This window comes from Mandrillus leucophaeus, unplaced genomic scaffold (genome assembly GCF_000951045.1).
Source record: "Mandrillus leucophaeus isolate KB7577 unplaced genomic scaffold, Mleu.le_1.0 Scaffold74, whole genome shotgun sequence".
NCBI classification, from domain to species: domain Eukaryota; kingdom Metazoa; phylum Chordata; class Mammalia; order Primates; family Cercopithecidae; genus Mandrillus; species Mandrillus leucophaeus.
Genome location: NW_012108030.1, coordinates 1,910,408 through 1,931,000, shown reverse-complemented (window position 1 = coordinate 1,931,000; position 20,593 = coordinate 1,910,408). Strand labels below are relative to the sequence as shown.

At 55.5% G+C, this 20,593-nt stretch overlaps 1 protein-coding gene across 1 annotated transcript in view; it reads right to left on the bottom strand.

Annotated features, from left to right (window-relative positions):
* SHANK1 (SH3 and multiple ankyrin repeat domains 1) overlaps positions 1-20,380 on the bottom strand; it is a 56,676-nt gene extending 36,296 nt beyond the window's left edge. Inside the window, exons 1-14 of the mRNA XM_011966056.1 lie at positions 20,126-20,380; positions 19,717-19,920; positions 19,105-19,176; positions 17,628-17,736; positions 17,244-17,395; positions 15,384-15,551; positions 14,808-14,924; positions 8,821-8,898; positions 8,498-8,564; positions 7,877-8,207; positions 6,835-7,028; positions 2,334-2,447; positions 2,080-2,155; positions 1,587-1,613 (exon numbers count right to left, since the gene is read on the bottom strand). Of these exons, the coding sequence (XP_011821446.1) occupies positions 1,587-1,613; positions 2,080-2,155; positions 2,334-2,447; positions 6,835-7,028; positions 7,877-8,207; positions 8,498-8,564; positions 8,821-8,898; positions 14,808-14,924; positions 15,384-15,551; positions 17,244-17,395; positions 17,628-17,736; positions 19,105-19,176; positions 19,717-19,920; positions 20,126-20,380 (1,964 nt within the window). The remainder of the gene's footprint in view (positions 1-1,586; positions 1,614-2,079; positions 2,156-2,333; positions 2,448-6,834; positions 7,029-7,876; positions 8,208-8,497; positions 8,565-8,820; positions 8,899-14,807; positions 14,925-15,383; positions 15,552-17,243; positions 17,396-17,627; positions 17,737-19,104; positions 19,177-19,716; positions 19,921-20,125) is intronic.
* Between the last annotated feature and the right edge of the window lie 213 nt (positions 20,381-20,593).

The window sequence follows — 20,593 nt, the reverse complement described above, 5'->3', positions numbered from 1 at the left end:
GAGCCCCCCCTTAACCCCCCTCCCCCCTCCAGAGCCCTCCCGCGCAGGTGCAGAGCGAGAGAGCGCGGGGAGAGGGAGGCACAACATCACACAAGATGCCTCGCAGCCGCGTGCACGGACGCGCGGACGGAGCCCCGCTTCCCCGGCAGGGACACCGCGGGTGAGAGAGGCCCCAGGCGGGGACACGCAGCCCACCACTACAGACCAACACGCAACGCACCTCGACACGGTCGGCAAGAAAGGCCAGGACATTCAGACTGGGCCCCAAGGCCATGAGCAACACCCCTCCCCCACCAGAGAAGCCCAGGCGGAGGGGCGAACACACCACCACAGCTCCCCGAGAGAGCCGTGGACCCCAAGCCAGCGCGAGGAGGGGGCGGCACACGCCAGGAGGGGAGACACACGAAGGACCGCCCAGCTCCGGGAGGGAGGCCGGGGTTGGGCCCTGGCTGCAGGGCGCACCACACGGCACAGGCCAGGCCAGCGCAGACAGGGTCCGGGAACAGGGAGGAGGCAGGAGGAGGGGAAGCTCCGACGCACCACACACAGAGAGCACGTGGGAGCCAGCGAGAGGCAGGGAGGAGTAGGGGAGGAAGCCCATTGACAAGACAGAGTAGAAGGAGGAAGGAAGCTGAGGGTGACGGGGACCACCCCCATTCAGCTGGTAGGGCAAATGACTCCCACGGACGGAGGCCAAGGAGAGACCCAGAGAGACGCTGGTAGACAAGAAGCAGAGGTTGACATAGAAGCTCGGGGTGGGGGGTGTACCCCAATACTCACCCGGTGCCCAGAGCCGGAGACGTGCCAGGCAAACACGCACAACGGTCAAGCGCCTCAGACACTCGGGGCGCAGGGTGGCACCCCAGCCCCACCCTCTATCCCCATGTTGCCATTTCTCTGTCCCCCCCATCCCCGACCCATCCCCACTGGCCAGAACACAGACACATAGGTTTGGACACATTTAATGGAAGGAAGCTACGCACAAGGGGACCCTTCCCTGGATTGGGGGGAGCAGTGGAGGAGAGTGTCATATTTTAGACACCAAATTACGACCCTCCCTCCCCCACAACCTTGTCCTTCTGGAGGCCCAAGCCCTGGAATCCTCCCCTCCTCTGCCCGTCCCTCCCCCAACATCCCAGGTCCTGAAACTCAGATCAATCAGACAGACGCACATGCATGCACACACATTAATGTGCGAGAGCACACGCACAGTGACATGCACAGAGAGGGACAGATGTGTGCAGAGACCCACCTGTCCATGTGTGTGAGCAGACTCACTGACATGCCCTGCAGTGCTTGCCCACAGATTGAGAGAAGCACAGATGTGCAGAGGCAGCCCCACATAATCATAGCCACAAACGCACCGCTATATACAGAGCAGGGCAGACCCTCCAGCCCCGGGCATAGGTACAGGTACATCCAGGCCACACATGCACACAGATGCGTGTCATGCACACCTACAGAGACACACGTTCACACACCAGGAAACCTCAGCTCTGGTCGTGCACACACACGTTCATACACCCCCCCAGGCAGCCCGTCCTTCCCCTCCTGACCCCATCCCCTCCCTGCCCCTCCCCTCTCACCTCCCTGGGCCAATCCCATCCATTAAGCTTCCGAAGCAAGTCAGCCAGCAGCCAGGGAGGGGAAAGGTGTCAGTGCACCTCTCTCCTCACCCTCATCCCACCCGGCCCTGACAATACCCTCCCCACACTGGTGCATGGGACACACACATTCCCACTGCCCGTGACTGCACAGAGATGGGGCACATGAAGGAGACAAGGGCCTCCAACCAGCCAGACATAAGAGCGCCCTGGCCCCCCCAGGCATCCCCGCCCTGCCCTGACCACTCCGTTGTCTCTGGCTACCCCAGAGCTGGGCAGTCTTAGTGGCTGCCGAAGATGGTTTGGGGTTGGGCTGTGCTGTCTGAAGCTAATTCTGGCTTCTCCCACCCCTGGATCAAACTTTAGAAGGAATAGATTAGAAAAGGGGCTTAGAGGTGATGGAAATATTTAAAGGAATACATTGCAAAGGGAACTTGGGGTGAGGGGGGTTGCCCGAGGGTGTAAGGACATTTACCTTGGGGCATCAAAGCTGTCGTAGGAGCCCACGGTATAATGCCGGAAGAGTCTCTTTGCCTTGTCACTGCGGCTTTCTGCAGGGGGACAATAGACAACCTTGGACTCTTGTTTTGGAAACCACAAGCCCAACCCTAGAGCTCCTGGCCCAAGTCTTCCCATCTACCTCCCAGTACCCCACCCTCATTAGGAAGGGAAAGGAATGGACATGGGAATCGTAGGGTCCATTGAACACGGCTGGGGGTTCCACCTTACCTTGCTTACTCTCCTGAGAGCGATTCGCCACCTCTTCCAGGCAGTCAGACGGGAACCAGCCAACACGACCTTTGACCTGGCCTTCCCAGAAGCCTCCTTCCCCGATGCTAAGTACTGGATGGGGTACAGGGACAAAGAGACATTTCTGTGTCTCTATGCCTCTCAACTGCCAACACATTCAACTTACAGCCTTCCCACAGTTAGCAGCTCCCAGCCCAATGACATCCTTAATAAACGTCTGAGGAAGGAGCAAGGAGCTTGCGGGAGACCCAAATCATATCACTCTTGCATTCTAGCTTCTGCATCCAATGAGAACCAGAGGCATTGGGGAAGAGGACTGTGTTCCATAACATGGTCTTCCTGGGTTAGGGGCAGGTCCACAATTGGTCCTTGTCTCCCCTGGTAACTGGTCACAGCTCCGTTGTGTAATTCCTTTTCATCCTCCTAGGCTCTGTGGACTTAGATCACAGATGGGGGGACAAGCTCTACTTCACCCTCCCACCACTGTCCTTGCCACCTCCCAAAGTCTCCTTGCCACTTAATCTTTAGTCCTTTGTCCCCAGACCCTTCTTTCTGCCTCTTTGCCTCTCCTGGCTCTAGAATGGAGAAGAGATTAGAATCACCTCTTTCCTTCTCTCCCTCTCCCCTAACGGAAGCCACTTCCCCCTGCCCACCCTCCCAGGCCCCACCGCTTCCCCATTTAGCAAACATCACAGGCTGCCTGTTACATGCCTGCTGCTGAAAAACAGATGCATGACAAGAACAGCTAATGTTTATCCAACTCTCACCTGGGCCAGAACCCTAAGAGGGGCCACTTCCTTTATCCCCCTTTTACTGATGGGAACACTGAGGCTTGGAGAGCCAAGATCATTTGCTGAAGGTTACAAGGCTAGTAATTGACAGATCTGGATTTGAACACAGCTCAGTCTGCTTCCAGAGGGCATGCTTTCAGTCACTCATGTGCTGCTACCTCTCCATGCAAGGGCTTCAGGGCATGACAAGGGCACCAGTGGCGAACACATGGTCTTCAATTTCTCTGGCAATTTTCATGACTCTGCCCCCATTTAGCCCTTCACATAGTTTCCTTCCTCGTTCAACCCTTATGCCTACCAGGCTAGGTAACAACTGTTTTTCCATTGTATAGACAAAGGAGCTGAAGCGAATGTGGAGAATACCCCTGCATGGAGATGACTCCAGCTATGCTAGGGGTTGAGTTGGGGCCATCAGATGTATTCCTCTCCATAAACTGACTCCCTTGAGAGCATCTGGGGAGACTAAATGAGGGGAAGCCGAAAGTCGTGGAAGAGAGCAGGAGATGGGTTGTCAAGGGGACTGGGTTCTTGGCTGGTACTGCCATGCCTGGCTTGGTGGTCTTGTAATCAATCATTTGCTCACTTAAAAAATACTTATTTAGTGCCAGTCATGAGTCAGGTACCAGGGTAGACACAGTTGAATATAATCAATGTTCTTCTTTCCTTTGAGGAGCTTCCAGAACAGCCGCCAATAGAGGCATAACTGTACAAGTGACTACATGATTGGAAGTTGGGGTCAGAGCTCCAGGGACAATAAGAGGGTGTTTGGAGAGAAGCCAGATGGGAGTATATAACTTATAGACGGCAAAGGGGTCCAACGAGGTGTCCCTGAGGTGTGACATATAGACTGAGACCTGAAGGATCCTAGGAGCTGGGGAGGCAAAGAGAGCATGGAAGAGTTTTCCAGGCAGAAGGAACAGCATGTTTGAAGATTTTGGCATATAAGAAGGCTTGGGACATTGGAGGAATGGAGGAGTTGGTAGATTGGAGGATTGGAGGGCTTGGAGCATTGGGGGACTGGGGGGCTCGGGGCATTGGAGGATTGGAAGGCTTGGGGCATGGGAGGAATGGAGGGGTTGGGGCACTAGGGAATTGGAGGGCTTGGGCACTGGAGGATTGGAGGGCTCAGGCACTGGAGGATTGGATGGCTTGGGCCATTGAGGGAATGGAGGGCTTGGGGCTTTGGGATATTGGAGGGATTGGGGCATTAGAGGATTAGAGGGTTTGGGACATTGGAGAATTGGAGGGTTCAGGGCACTGGGGGATTGGAGGGCTCGGGACATTGGGGGATGGGAGGGCTCGGAGCATTGGGGGATGGGAGGGCTTGGGGCATTGGGGGATGGGAGGGCTTGGAGCATTGGGGGATGGGAGGGCTCAGGGCATTGGGGGATGGGAGGGCTCAGGGCATTGGGGGATGGGAGGGCTTGGGACATTGGGGAGGGCTCAGGCACTGGAGGATTGGATGGCTTGGGCCATTGAGGGAATGGAGGGCTCAGGGCATTGGGGGATGGGAGGGCTTGGGGCATTGGGGGATGGGAGGGCTTGGGACATTGGGGGATGGGAGGGCTTGGAGCACTGGGGGATGGGAGGGCTCAGGGCATTGGGGGATGGGAGGGCTTGGGGCACTGGAAGAATAGATAGAAGGATGAGGTCCCTGGAACTTTGTGGGTGAAGGGAAGAGTCGCATGAGATGAGGTTGGCAAGGTGGGCAGACAGGCAGCTTGGAGGCCAGGTTAAGACTTTGGGCTTTGATTCTGAGAGTAGCAGGAGTCGGCTACCTCATCGGGTTGTGTGAAGCTCAGTGACATCGTGGATGTGGGCGTGCTTTGAGGCAATTGAGTCCCTCTTAATGGAAGACGAGGATATAAAAACAGAAGGCAGCGTATCCTCATCCTGCGTAGAAACATTGAGCTTGTAGCTCAGCAAGATACTGCCCATGGTCCTTGCCTGCCTGGAAGGTTCTTTACTTCTGGCCTTAGCTCACCCTTCTCTTCTCCCATCTCCTCCCACCCCACGTGCCTATGTCCCAGGCTGCTTGCCCTGAAGGAGCTGCACCTGGCCTCCACAGTAGCTCCTGAATTTGATCATTCATTCACTCATTCATTCATTCAATATATATGCATTAAAGCCTCCTGTGTGCTGGGTCATTAAACTGAGCCCTAGAGACCCAGAGACCAATGACTTATGACCTCACCTACAGGAACTCAGGCTATGGGAAGAGAGACTTTGTAACACATGCAGTTACACAGCCCGCCTGACGCTCTGACCCCTGAATACCCTTCAAGGCCTCACTCAAGTTGACCTTCTACGGTAGGATCTTCCCTACTTATCCAGGGGCCCAGGTCTCTCTCCTCTAAGTGCCTAAAGTAGGGGCCACTTAAGAAAATGATGGCTTTTTTTTTTTCTTTTTTTTTTTTTGAGATGGAGTTTCACTCTTGTCAGTCAGGCAGGAGTGCAGTGGCGTGATCTCGGCTCACTGCAACCTCCGCCTCCTGGGTTCAAGCAATTCTCCTGCCTCGGCCTCCCAAGTAGCTGGGATTACAGGTGTGCGCCACCACGCCCAGCTAATTTTTTATTTTTTGTGTTTTAGTAGAGATGGGGATTCACCATGTTGGCCAGGCTGGTCTAGAACTCCTGATCTCAGGTGATCCATCTGCCTCGGCCTCCCAAAGTGCTGGGATTACAGGCGTGAGCCACAGCGCCTGGCCAACTGATGGGTCTTATGTGGCACTTGTTATGTAGGAAACATTGGTCTAAGTGCTTTACATGCTCTGACTCCTCTAATCCTCATGAGGGTCTCATTTTACAGATGAAGAAACTGAGGCCCAGAGAAGTCACTTGGCTGAGGTCACCCTGCTAGGAAGTGGTGGGGCCAGGATTTGAACCCAGGCCGCCAGGCTCTCAACCTCTATACCACTCGGCTCCTGGGCAGCCTAGAGTCTGGCAAATAATTTTTCCAATGCCTGATATTAACGGCCACACCTGTGGCAAGTGGTCGTCTCTAAAGCATCCTTCTATCCAAGAACACGTCAGCAGCCCTGCGAAGCCTACAAGCAGGGGAGACTGGCTCCACTTTCCAAACGAAGGTGGAAAAACCAGAGGGAGGTGAACCCTGATAACGGCAACCACTGTTTTGGGAGCCCTCCCCATGGCCAAGCATCTTACATGTGCCAACTCATTGGGGCCCCAGAAGTAGAATCCTGCCCGTCTCTCAGTTGAGGACCCCTGGGCAGATGCAGGAGGCAAAGTTAAGGCTGCTCGGCCTCACACTCTGCACCAGGTGGCAGGAAGGACTGTGGGCTTGGACTGGGGACCTTGGGCAAGTTGCTTCACCTGTGTGAGGCTCTGTTCCTTCAACTATGCAATGTGGTCCATGACCTCCCTCCCCAGAAAGGACTATGAGGAGTCTAATGAGACGATTTGGTGAGATGTTCCAACTATGCCCTGCACACGGCATCAGTGTCCCACAATGGGACCCGGCCCACTTCACTGCCTTTGCCTCAGCACTGCCTCCTGACGGGGTCATCTCAGCTACACTCTCTGCTCCTTCAAGGCTCAAGGGGCGCCACAGGGCTCTCTGAGGTCTGAGATACTCTGGGTATCTGAGAATGGTCTGCTCTCTGCTCCACGTTTTCCCTGATCGCCCCCACAGCCCAGCCCAGCGCAGGCCCTGCTTCCACCCTGGGTACCTTTGATCTTCTCGCCCTTGCTCAGGGAGATCTCCCCCTCGGCTTGGGCCTGGTACGACTTCACAGCCATGAAGGAGCGTCCGGGTACTGCTGAGTAGAGCTTCCTCCGCCTCCCGCGGCTGCCCAGGGAGCCCCCGGGGCCCCCTGAGCCCCCCGTGCCCCCGGCTGGCCCTTCCCGGGGTGTCCCGCTGGAGCTGCGTACACAGAGGGCATGAGAGGCAGGGGAGGGTGGAGGGAGGGAACACCTCTGGGAGGACAGGGGTCCTTGGGTGGGGGAAGAGGATGGAGCATCAGGGTGGAGGAGGGGGGAGGGGCTTTCCCAGCACTGGTATCCTCCAGGAAAGAGGGCATTTGGGGGCTCCTCTGCCTCCCCGCAGCTGCCCCCCAGCCCCCTCTCCTGCCTCCTGGCTTCCGGCTCTGCCCCCTCCCACGGTCCTGTGCGCACCGCCTGATTCAGCTTCCTGAGGCTGAGCTGGGACTGTGTCATCCCTCCGCTCACGAGCCTTCCGCGACTCCCAGCTTCCTCCTGGGTCAGGTCCAACTCCTCTGCCCGCCGTTGCCAGCCTCTCCCCCACTTCCTCGGGACACGCCTGGCTGGCCTCCACCTCCTTCTCACCCTCCTCTAGCCACGTGGGCCTCCTGACCCTGGAATGTCCCCCACCCACTCCTCATCCTCCCTCCAGAGTGACCTCTCTGTCCCCCACCCAAGTCCCTGCCACCACCCCCATCCTCTTCCTGCTTGGCTTCCCTCCACCTCACCCTGTCATTCTCTGTCCCCAGGGGTTGGGACACATGTTTCTTTGGGGTATCCTCTGCATGGGGCCCCTGTCGTGGAGCAGATGTCCAGCTAACGTGGTGCACTGGGGGTGGAGTTGGGACAGTAGCTCCCAAGGCCCTTCCTTTGCCCCACGGTGACACTAGGGACTTGGATGGATGAGGGCCTACAGAGGAAGGCAGCTGGGCTGGCCTCGGGGGAAGCCACCGCTCTGGGGAGGGGATTTGACCGGGCTGGGGACTGTGGAGCCAGGGCTGCCTCCCCTACCTGGGCCGGCCTCGGGGCTGCCTCTTGGCGTCCTCAGGGTGCCTCCCTCGGGATGGAGAGCGGGCCCTGGCACCCCGGGGGCTGCTGGCACTTCGGAGGGTCCCGCTGCTGAGCTTGGCGGTGGGGGCCGAGGGCTGCGACTGGCCCTGGGACCCTGAGGTAGGGCCAGGGGCCCCAGAGGACGAGGCCCCTGGGGCGGAGAACACCATCCAGTCGGGCAGCGCCATGCTGGTGTCACTGTTGGCCCGCAGCAGCGCCGGGGGCACTGTCAGCCCTGTGCCCGGGGGCCCCCGTCGCCGGGCCGCATACTTGGGGGACTCCTGGAAGGGCACTGAGAGGGCACAGTGGCGGCGGGGGGCAGATGTTAGGGGAGAAAAGGCAAGCAGGGGGCCATGCGGGGGCGAGAGATGGTGGGAGAGAGGCATGAGGGAGAAAGACAGAGATGAGAAAGGGCGGGGGGCCTGGAATTGCTCCCCCAACCACCACCCAGACATTTTTGGTCCTCTAGGGTTTTCTCCATCCTATCCTGGCCCTCAAGTCAGGTACCCCAACTCTCCCATCCTACCATGAAACCCCAGCCGCCCCAGGTTCTCTGTGCAGCCCCAGCTCCCTGTCACTCACCCACATCCTGTTCTCGATGGTTTCGGATCAGCTCCCCCAGCTCAAAATTCCCAGCAATCACTGCCACCTGGAGGGAGGGGGTAGAGGTGGGTTGGCGGGGGACGGGGTGGCCCAGGGAGCAGAGAGAGGGCAGGAAACATGCTGAGGTCCCCAGCCCGACCCAAACCTTCCACCCTGACAATGCCGCCCTCCCTCTTCTTCCAGCTCCCCCTCCACGGCCTGTCTCCTTGCTTTCTTCATTGTCCCCTTCCTTATCCACTGGGTGTCACTGTCACCCTTTCCTTAGCCCCGGAGACTTCAGTACAGCCACTGCAGCCCCAGACCTGGAATGGGGTCTGTCCGTTGTTATTCTTCACATCCTTGTCGGCACCTCGATACAGGAGGATCCTGGCACAGGTCTCCTGTGGGTGATGGCCAGTGGCGCAGGACAAAGAGAGAGAAAAAAGATTAAGGGCACCATGAGTGGATACAGGTACTGTGCTAAGAGCCTCAGGAATAAATACTCCACCCTAAACCCACACCACTCAGGACAGCAGCCACCTGCCAGGTACGGACCAGGAGCACTTGAGTTTAAACATGGATGGCCCAAATGGAGATGCACCATACATGCGAAATACACACTGGATTTCAAGGATGTCATATGAAAACAAGAGAGAATTTAAATGTCTATAGCCAGGTGTGGTGGCTCAAGCCTGTAATCCTAAGACTTTGGGAGGCCAAGACAGAAGTTCCAGACCAGCCTGGGCGACATAGTGAGACACTCCCCATTTCTATAAAAAAATAAACAGAAGTTAGCCAGGCATGGTGGTGGGTGCCTGGAGTCCCAAATACTTGGGAGGCTGAGGTGGGAGGGTCTCTTGAGCTCAGGAGTTTGAGGCTGCAGTGAGCTGAGATCAAGCCTGGGTGACAGAGCACAGACCTGTCTCCCCTCCGCCCAGAAAAAAAAAAAAAATGCCAGGCGTGGTGACACACACCTGTAATCCCAGCACTTTGGGAGGTCAAGGCGAGCGGATCACTTGAGGCCAGATATTTGAGACCAGCCTGGACAACATGGTGAAACCCCATCACTACCAAAAACTACAAAAATTAGCCAGGTGTGGTGGCGGGCGCTTGTAATCCCAGCGACTCAGGAGGCTGAGGTGGGAGAATCACTTGAACCCAGGAGGTGCAGGTTGCAATGAGCCGAGATCCCGCCACTGCACTCCAGCCTGGGTGACAGAGGGAGACTCTGTCTCAAAAGAAAAAACACACACACACACACACAAAAAATAATTTCTGTATTGATTCTATGTTGAAATGATAACATTTTGGATACACTGTTACAAGTAAAGTATGTTGTTACAATAAATGTCACCTAATTATTTTCCCCTTCTCCTTAACATGGCCACTAGGATATTTGAGGGCATTTAGGATAGGTGCTCATGCTATGTTCCACTGAACGTTGGGGCCAGATAATTCTTTGGTGATTCATTGGTTTGTGGGGGGTGTTCTGAGCACTGTGGGATGTTGAGTAGCATCCCCCGTCTCTACCACTAGATGCCAGTAGCACTCCCCTCCCCAGTCATGACAACCAAAAATGTCTTTAGACGTTGACAAGTGTGCCCTGGGGGACAGAAGCTCCCCGGTTGAGAACCACGGGTCTAGACCTTAGGGAGGCTCACCATTACATGCCAGGCACTTGGCACTTTAGAGGCAGAAGATCCTTCAATTGCCCAACAATTCCAGGACATGGAAATTGTCTCTATTTTACAGAGGAGGAAACTAAGGCTTTCAAAAGAGCCCAAGGTGGGCCAGGCACCGTGGCTCACTCCTGTGATCCCAGCACTTTGGGAGGCCGAGGCGGGGGGTGGGGGGGATCGCTTGAGCCCAGGAGTTTGACACTAGCCTTGGCAACATGGCGAAATCTCGTCTCTACAAAAAAATTTTTTAAAAATTGGCCTGGTGTGGCTGGCTACAGGTGGCTCACGCCTGTAATCTCAGCACTTTGGGAGGCCGAGGGGGGCAGGTAATCTGAGGTCAGGAGTTCAAGACCAGCCTGACCAACATGGAGAAACTCCATCTCTACTAAAAATACAAAAATTAGCCAGGCGTGGTGGCACGTCCAGGTTGGAGTACAGTAACATGATCTCGGTTCACTACAACCTCCACCTCCTGGGTTCAAGCGATTCTCCTGCCTCAGCCTCCTAAGTAGCTGAGACTACAGGCACCCGCCCACCACATCTGGCTAATTTTTGTATTTTTAGTAGAAACGGGGTTTCCCCAAGTTGGCCAGGCTGGTTTTGAACTCCTAACCTCAGGTGATCAGCCCGCCTTGGCCCCCCAAAGTGCTGGGATAACAGGCATGAGCCACTGTGCCTGGCTCCTTGCTTTGTTTTTTAATACGAGACTGGTGTATGTGCCAGGCACTCTAAGCCAATGTTAACTCATTTTCTTCATAACCCCGTCTCCCTGAAATTCCATTTCCTGTTATTTGTCTGATTAGCGTCTCTTCTCCTCTACGTCATAAGTTGTACAGGGGCATGATTTTGCCTGTGGCACCTGCCACCTGGATTAATGCTGGAACCACAGGAACTGTTCAGTAGGAGCAGTGTCCTCTCCCTTTTTTCTTGGCCTGGCTAAACCCAACTTGGCCTCCAGCTTAACTCTACCCCAGAGTCCTCTGACGCTAATTTAACCATCATTCTCCAAGCACTTCCTTGATCTTATCCCTTCCACATGACAAACCCACCAAGGGGTTTGTATGAGCCCATGTTACAGGACAGGTTCAGAGAGGGCAGATGCTATGCCCAAGGCCACACAACCAGTTAGTGGAGCAATGAGGATTCCAACCTGGCCTTCTCCTTTTTTTTTTTTTTTTTTGAGATGGAGTCTCGCTCTGTTGCCAGGCTGGAGTGCAGTGGCGCAATATCAGCTCACTGCAACCTCCACTTTCTGGAGTGCAGTGGCGCGATCTCAGTTCACTGCAGCCTCCACCTCTTGGGCTCAAGCAATCCTCCTGTGCACGTGGTCTTCTGATCCTATGGTTCACCTGTCTCCTATGAATGGATGACTCTGACTGCCAAAGACACATCAGGCAGCAGAGTTAGCCCAGTGTGTGTTCTGGGTATGTTCGTGAGTGTGTGTGTGTATGTGAGCCTGTGTATGCCTGTGATGCTGGCCAACTAGACTGTTAACGCCTGCCATGTGTACTTTTGCGTGTTTTTCTTTTTCTTTTTTTTTTTTTTTGAGATGGAGTCTTGCTCTGTTAGCCAGGCTGGAGTGCAGTGGTGCGATCTCAGCTCACAGCAACCTCTGCCTCTTGGGTTCAAGCAATTCTCTACTTCAGCCTCCCAAGTAGCTGGGATTACAGGTGCACACCACCACGCCTGGCTAATTTTTGTCTTTTTAGTAGCCACAGGGTTTCACCATCTTGGCCAGGTTTGTCTTGAACTCCTGACCTCATGATCCACCTGCCTCGGCCTCCCAAAGTGCTGGGATTGCAGGCATGAGGCACTGCTCCTGACTTTTTACATGTTTTCACACCCGCTACCCCCACACTGGGGACACAGGGCCAGAGCACAGCCCCTAAACTCACCTGCTCCTCATCCTACTCTTACAAAGCTGAGAAGGTGTACGAGTCAGAGCTGGTGGCACCAAGAGAAACTCGCATTTAATGGCATCCTAGCACTTATTTCATGCCGTCGCGGTGATGTGTTTACACGTCTGCCTCCTCACCAGACTGTGAACTCCCACCCCGCCCCCCACCACACCCTCACCCTCCCCAGGCCAGATGCTGCATCTGATTCATCTCACATCCCCAAGGCCTGGTGCTGTGCACATAGTAGGTGCTCAAGGAACGTGCATGGAAAGGATGAGGATGGAGGATATGAAGTTGAGTCAGTCAAAATTCATTTTGTTCAAATCATTCGTTTGTTGAGTCATTCAGTCTGTTGAAACAAGCAAACACCTGTTGAATGCTCTGAGCCAGGCACTGTGCAGAGTCTTGGTGGAAATCCAAGAGGGCTGAGCTATCATTCATTCACTCATTTTCATTCATTCATTCACTCACTCAACAAAGATGCAGTTAGGCCTGCTGTGTGCTGGGGTTCTGGAACAGAGCAAGTAATCGGACTCAACCCCCACCCTTGAGGTGCTCACAGCCTAGACACGGATCTGACCTTCACCACCAAAGGCTAGACGGGCATGTCAGGAGGCCAAGGTGGCAGGGGCTGGGGAAACACTCTCAGACTTAGCCCTGGCTCTTGGAAAGCTTAAAGCCTGGGAGGAAGACAAGGGGGGAAATGGAAGAATCAAGTTCGTATGTGTTATGCATCGATTTGTTAAGCCCATGGCAAAGGCAAGCAAAACTACTAACCCACTTGATGCTTTTGCATGGTGGATGTTAATTACTGACCCATCACAGCTGAGAAAGGAGACGATCAAGGAGGGGAAATGACTTGTTCATCTGTGCCACTAAGAAAACTCTGCCTGCTGTCTAATTCTCTCTCTCTCTCTCTTTTTTTTTTTAAGGCAGGGTCTCACTCTGTCACCCAGGCTGCAGTGCAGTGGCATGATCATAGCTCACTGCAGCCTCCACCTCCCAGGCTCAAGCGATTCTTCTGCCTCAGCCTCCTGAGTAGCTGCGACTTCAGGTGCACGCCCCTGTGCCCAGCTGATTTTTGTATTTTTCATAGAGACCAAGTTTTCCCATGTTGCCCAGGTTGGTCTCGAACTCCTGGGCTCAAGCCATCCTCCCGCCTTGGCCTCCCAAAGTGTTGGGATTACAGGCATAAGCCACCGTGCCTGGTCCAGTTCTCTATACTAAAATTTCTCTGTTTATCCGAATGGTACAGTTTCTGTCTCCCGACTGGACCCTGACTGACACTGGTGATGGCAATAATGACAATTATTATTCTGATGGCTGCCTTCCAGGGATGAGTACTTAATATACATGATGGCTCATCCTCTTCAATAAAAGCTGGCGTTATTCCCGTTTCAGGAAGAAGGATGGCGCCTCAAAGAGTCGGGGGGACTTTTTTGCTCCCCCACCCCCATCTGCCCGTGGGGCCGGGGCTTCTTCCCCATCAGCTGCACAAGGGCCTGGGAGTCAGAGCATTGGTTGCGAGGCCTGTGTGTCGCAGAGCAGGAGGCAGAAGCACACAGGGAGAGAAGTGCCGGCACCATGTTGGTTCAGTTTGAAAAGCACTGAGTCTTCCCTGGACTCCAGGCATGCTGCTGGCTGCCACCAGGCAGCACGTGGCCACCCGCCAAATCCTCAGCACTGTAAGTTCTGCTGAGGCAGAGGGGGCTGAGGGCTGTTTTGGAAGACTTCCTGGAGGAAGGGGGCTGATAGACCAGCTCTGTCATGCGAGCACCTGTCCCTCTAAGTACCCCCACAGCTGCCCTTCAAGGGCAGGGAACATCGAGAAACAGGTGGGGAGACTGAGGCTTTCCATAGGGCTGACCTGCCCAGGATCATCTGCAGCGCAGGCGGCTAAAGTACCAGAGGTCATGATACTGAAAGCTCTGGCTCTTGCCAACCAGCTGCCATGAGATCCCCTGCCTGCTCCGTCCCTCTCCTCTCCTAGGAACTCTGGAAGTGGGGATGTCCTTCCCGTCTTCCTTCAGCACTCCCTTCCTGCTCAGGGACCCAGGTTGTCAGGACCCCCAAGGTCCTGAATTGCTAAAACTCCCATATCACTCGTTCCCTTCAGGGGCCACAGTGGCTGCACGTTGAACTTTCCCCTGTGCCCTGCCGTGCCACCACGTGGCACCTGCACACACCACTGGCTGAATGGAGACACAGGGGAACTGAGGACCCATAGCCCCCTTTCCTCTGGTTTTCTGCACAGGCTGTGCCCCCACCCTGGAGCACCCCTTTCTCCCCTTTTCTACTCCTGCTCATCTCAATACTGGGGACACCTCCTCCGGGAAGCCACCTCCACCCCCAGTCACTCTATCTCAAGCCCAGTCCCAGATGGGGGCTCCCACAGGGATCTGGATTCCCTGTGACTTTGCTCTGAGCACTCTGGATTGTAGCAGCAAACTATGTTGTCTGCCCTCTGCTAGGCCATGAGCTCAACACTTTATCCCCAGCACCCAGCTCCGGGCCTGATACAGAGAAGGAGCTCAGTAAATATCTGTTGGATGGATGGATGGATGGATGGATGGATGGATGGATGGATGGATGAATGGATGACTGGATGAAAGGGTGAAATAGTGAAGAAGTGAAGGGTGCAGTGATGCAGTCAAGAGGAGTATCTGAGCTTGGCCCTGGGGGAGGCAGCTATGAGGGATGCGAGGGGCCTGGGGCGGCCACTGCTAGGCAGACCTTGTTGTAGAGGGCGCAGATGTGCAGAGCTGTATTCCCTGAGGCGTTCTGGGCTCCAGGCTCAGCCCCGTAGAAGAGCAGATGCTCCAGGTGCTGAGAGTGACCCCGCTGGCAGGCCTGGGCAGGACAGGGAGCGAGGGGCATGGATCAGACCCAGGCTGTTCTCCCTCTGGGCCAAGAGTCTGTGCCCAACCTGTGCACTGGCCTTCTCATCCCGTCCTTCACCACATCCGCCTGCCCATCACCTTTTCGCCCCGCTTCCTGCTCTGGGACCCAGGCTGTCAGCCTCACAATCCAAATGTTCAGTCATTCCAAGGCCCAGGCGTCTGGTCTGCCTCCTTAAGAGGGCCAAGAGGCCAGCCCATCCCTCTTAGGGATCAAGGCGTCTGGTTCCCCTGCCTATGCCCCCTTAGGGTCTTCGTGTCTTCACCCCCATCATTTCCTCTTTGGGGACCATGTTATTCTTACCCCCATGCTCTGTGAGGACCCTGGCATCTGGTTCCCAGCCCCAGTCCCTTGGATGCCTCAGAGACTGGGTCCCCCACCCCAGCCCTTCATGGCGTGAATCAGGAGCACCTGGTGGATTTCCTGCCAGCCGTTCTCATCAGCTATGCCCAGCTGGGCCCTGTTGTACAGGAGCAGCTCACAGCATCGGGGGTCACCACCCACCATAGCCGTGTGGAACAGAGGGGTCAGCCCCCGACGGTCCTTGTAGTTGGGGGAACCCCCAAGGTCCAGGAGCGCCTAGGAACGGAGAGAGAACCCAGTAGAAAAACACAGATGACAGTCACACATTAACCAGCTCATTCTGAAGGGCCAGGGAAACTGGACCGTCCTGGGTGACCCACAGTGGCCAATGACAGTGACAGTCTTAGTTCTGCCATGATGCCCTTGTGCGACCTTGAGCCCGGCCCTTTCCCTCCCTGAGCCACTCTGATCCCCTGTGAACAATGTGGGACTTGGGTAGATGCCTCCAGAGGACCCTGGCACTCTGACATCCCACCCAGCCTTTCCCCTGGGGGTGACCTTGGATGAGCCATTGAAGGGCATTAGGGGCCACAGTACCCACCCATTCCACCTCCTACAGGTGGGTTGTTGGGGACAAATGAGAGGCCAGAGTCTGGATGCTGGAGGGTCTCTGGCCAAGTGGGAGGTGTTATTAGGTCCAGGATCTCAAAGAAGGGGCATAGCAGGAAGCCAGGGGACAGACAAGTGAGCTTGGATAAGGGCAAGGATCGGGCCGGCCTCACTGGGGCTGCAGGCCACTTCCTGCTCCCCCTTGAAAGACAACTCTGGGTGTGGAAGGCTGGCAGTAATGAGCATTAATAGGAGAAAGTGTTGGCAGCAACCTTGTATGAGGACAGCCTGTAGCAGTGCCATCCAACAGAACGTTCCACCATCGTGGGGATGGTCTGCAACTGCACCACCCTATATGGCAGGCACGTGTGGTCCCCTGAGCACTTGAACGTGGCTAGTGAGCCTGAGGAACTGAAATTTTAATTTTACTTCACTCTAATTAATTTAAATTTAAACAGCCCCAGGTGGCCACTGGCTACTGGCTTGGATAGCACAGGTCTGGAGGCTGGGAGGGGCGTGCATGAGCAGGATGTGGGTTTGGGAGTGAGTGTGCACGGGAGATACACGAACAGGGTCTGTTAACTCCAGGGGTATACTGAAGATCTTTGTGGCTGGTGTCTGACTGCATTAGGGGCTCTTCAGGAAAGAATCTGAGGGAGAGAAGGGAGGGGCCATTTAGCTGGAGCATCCATGCATTGGGGTGCTTCTCAATGGCTGTCTTTGGGGGCAGCCCATCTTGACCCGCATATGAAGAAGAATCAAGTGTCCTGGCGGGGGCAGGGGGAGAAGAGTATTTTAAAATTAGACTGTGCAGCTGACGCCGTGTATGTATTTTGTGGGTGTATGGGTTTGTCTATTTGGGAAAGTGCATTTGAGGCTGTGTACGTGGGGAAGGGGCTGTATTTGCATGTGAGAGAGGAGGGAGTGGAGCTGGTGCAGTGCTGGGTTTGGAAGGGTAGCTGGGGGATTGTTTTCAGGGTGTGTGAGGAGGGGCTCTATCTGGGGGCATAGCAGGGAACTCACTTTGCATTTTAAGGAATGAGAAGGGTTTACACCTTGGGGAGACAGAGGCAGGTTTGGTATTGAGCTGGGTCACAGGGGATGGAGATGTTCTGGGTGTTCAGGGGAGGAGGCTGCGTCCGGGTCTGCATGATGTCAGCTGTAGCCCAGGTGGGTGCACCTGGGGGACCTGACAAGGGTGACAATAGGGGCTGTGTGTCAGTCTATGGAAAGGGGCTTTGAACTGGGGACATGCGAGGGCCTATTTTTACAGAAACCAAAGAACTGAAGTTTGAGAAAGAACAAAGGGAAAAGGAGAGAGGGCCCCACGGTGGGGGTGAGGGGTCCCCGCAGCCTCACCGTGAGCGCCAGGCAGTGTCGGGCGCATGCGGCCTTATGCAGTGCTGTCATGCCATCCCGGGCCCGGAAGTCGATATGGGCCCCGCCCAGGCACAGGGTTCGAATCACCTCTACAGAGCCTTCAGTCTGGGCCGCCAGTGTCAAGGGGGTCTCTGAAAGGCAGGAAAAGCTGGTCACCTGAAGCCCCTTCTCCTCTCCTCCATCCCTTCCCATTTTCCAGGCTCTGTAGCTCTCCACCCCACAGCCTCTGGCCCCGCAGCCTCCCCCTTGGACAGCGACGTGTTTGAGAGACACCAGTCAGGAATGGATCTGAATGCAGACGGCAGCCCTGCTCCCCAGCCCTGTCCTGGCCCCGAGGTCCTCCTGATGTTCACCCCTCCCTACCTCCCGAATCCGAGTCATGGTAATTGGGGTCCAGCCCCTTGTCCAGCAGCCGCGCCACCTTGTCAGATGTCCCGAGCTGCACATATTCCAGGAACTTCTTCAACCCCGTCTGAGCCATGGGCAAAGACACACAAGACAGGACAGTCAGCAGCAAGGCAGAGAAGCGGGGTCCTCAAGCAGCGCCGTCCAGTGAAAATATACGTAGAGTCACATACGCCATTGAAAAGTTTCTAGCGGCCTCCTTTACAGAGAAAATACCCAGCCCTTTGGGAGGCCGAGGCGGGAGGATCACGTGGGCCCAGGGGTTCGAGACCAGTCTGAGCAACAGTGAGACCCTTATCTCTACAAAAAATGCAAAAAACTAGCCAGGCGTGGTGGCACATGCCTGTAGTCCCAGTTACTCAGGAGGCTGAGCTGGAAGGATCCTTTGAACCCTGAAAGGTCGAGGCTGCAGTGAGCCATGATTGCACCACTGCAGCCTGGGTGACAGAGCAAGACTCTGTCTCAAAAAAAAAAAAAAAAAAAAAAATAGCAGGGTCAGGGGTGAAGTGTTAGTTGTGTTGAAATTCATTTTAATGATATATGTTCTTTAACTGACATAGCCACAATGTTACTGTTTCAACAGGTACTTGAGATGAAACTTATCAATGAGGTTATTTAACTTTTTTTGGCACTAAGTTTTTGAAGCTCAGTGTGTATTTCACACTCACAGCGAGTCTTAGTTGGGACTAACCATATTGCAAGTACTCAGGAGCCACACTTGGCCAGTGGTTCCCAAAGCGGACTGTGAAGGCCTGGAGGGATGGAACATTTAGGGGAGGAAAGAGTTCAATGCACGCTGTGGTCGAGAGAGGGTTAGACAAGGCGGGATTGGGAGTTTTTCCCTCTCAAGGATCAAGAGTCCTTCATTTCTGACCAAAGCAGTTCCCCAATTTCCTCCCAGCTCTCACCATCAGAGACACAGCAGAGACGGGGCTGAGGATTGGTGGGCAAGGTACCAGGAGAACAGATATGGCTGGAAAGGGGGGTGTAACGGTTGGATTTTTGCAGGGATTCAGGCTATGAGGTTGGGAGAAATGTAGCCTGTCTTTCAAATAGTCTCCAGGCAGAAGGACTTCCAATGTCAGGGTCCTAGGCCAAGGTGGGGAAGTAAAGAGGCCTTGGGTGGATATGCGGGGAGGCAGGGGAAGAGAAGGGAGACTCAAAGGAGGCCAGGTGGGAATGATGCGGGCCCAGGCAAAAGGATGAGGGGCAAAAGAGGAAAGTAAGAAGAGGTTGTGATGGGGATAATGGGGGTATTTGTGGTTGTCTCCAATGTGGTACAGCATCCCGAGTTAAGGGGTGGAAGTGGCCAGAGGGATTGTGGGCTTGGGGAATGTGCAGGTCTGTTGGGAAGAGGTGGGGAGAGAAAGCAGTTGGGCAGGGGGCTCTGGTGGTAGTGGGCTATAGGAGACAGATGCCAGCAGGATTCTCTCACCTTAGTGTGCAACTTGGCCAGCTGCTTCTCATCCAGGTTGGTCTGTTTGTAAACTCGGGTCTTATATCGGAACTGAGGTCAGGGGTAGGGCAGTGAGAGAGACACAGAGACTTGGAATCAGGAGCCTGGGGAGAAGGCTTGGGGTAGGGAGAAGGTCTGATCCCCTTCTAATTCCCAAGGGTAGCTCAGGGTAGGAGTGGAAACAGCCCTGGAACCTTGGTCTAGCGGGTAGAGGGGTGGCAGTAGCTTTTCTGAGTGCTGGATATCATGGTATATGTGCACTGCAACCCCTGCTTTGAAGGAGGAGGAGTCTGGACCCCACAGGAAATGTTCTAGAGTGCCTACTGTAATTGAGAATCCTCCCCCGTTTTGATGGGCGAGGAGAAGCTTGGGGCAGGAAAGTGACTTGGCCAAGGTCACTTAGCTGGTCAGAAGCAGAACAGACGGCAATTTGAACTCAGGACTCTCTGACTTCCCTGTGATGCTTAGAAGATCAGGACTAGTACAATGGGTGCCCCCTCGTTAAGGTTAAGTGTCTTAACAAGTGGGTGGGGGGCAGATGTGTTTAGGGCATGCCTTCTCTTGTCAGTGAAGGAGTTGGGGAAGCTTCACCTCCAGGTAGGGGACCCCCTTCTCGAAGGACTGGGGGTACTCCCGCAGCAACCTCTCCTCCTCCAGGAAGTTGGCGTCACGGCCTGAGGTGGCCGGCTGGAACAGGCCATAGTTGAGCACATCCTGCAGGCTCTCGCTCAGGGCACAGAGCACCTGCTGCTTGGCCGTCCAGATGGTGGCATCTGGGTTGAAGCGCAGGCATTTCTGGTGGGGGAGGAGATAGGGGCTAGGGTGGGCCAGGGGCCACAGAGGAGCCTGAGGTGGGTTGGGAAGTGAGCCAGGAGCTGGGTGTGGGGGTGATCCCTGGGAGGATACCCAGCACCAGTGGAACTCCCCATGTCAGTTGGAGCCCTGTCCCCCTAGCTTCCCCTGTCCCTCTCCTGCCGCTGGCCAGTGGGCAGGTACTCACTGTCTGGTGCAGGTCCGGGATGCCAATCCTGAAGACCATCATGCTGAAGTGGGCGTCGTCTGGGACGGACATTGAGCGGCCCTGGAGGCCTCTAACAGAGGCCAGGCTACCAGGTGCCCCACTGCCCCGGCCCCGGGTCCCCCGGAGGCCTCGACCTGGCCCGTCTGGGGAGCTGTCGGACTCTGAGCCCCCCTCGGGACACTCGCTGGCACTGTGGCGTTCCTCGTCCTCGCTTGTCGCGGGGCTGTGGGTCATTGTGGGGCCACGGGGCGACGGGGGACGGCAGCATCACAGGCGGCTATGGGGGTGAAGGGCGGCCATCAGACTAGGAACCCGGGGCCCCTCAGAGGCCACTAGTGCTACTTGGTGGTCAAGCGGTCAAGGGAAGCCTACCCCCACTGCCCAAGATAGGCAGGAAGGAGGCCGGGCACACCCTTGGCCTGCATGGCCTCCCCTGCCGCCTCCTCC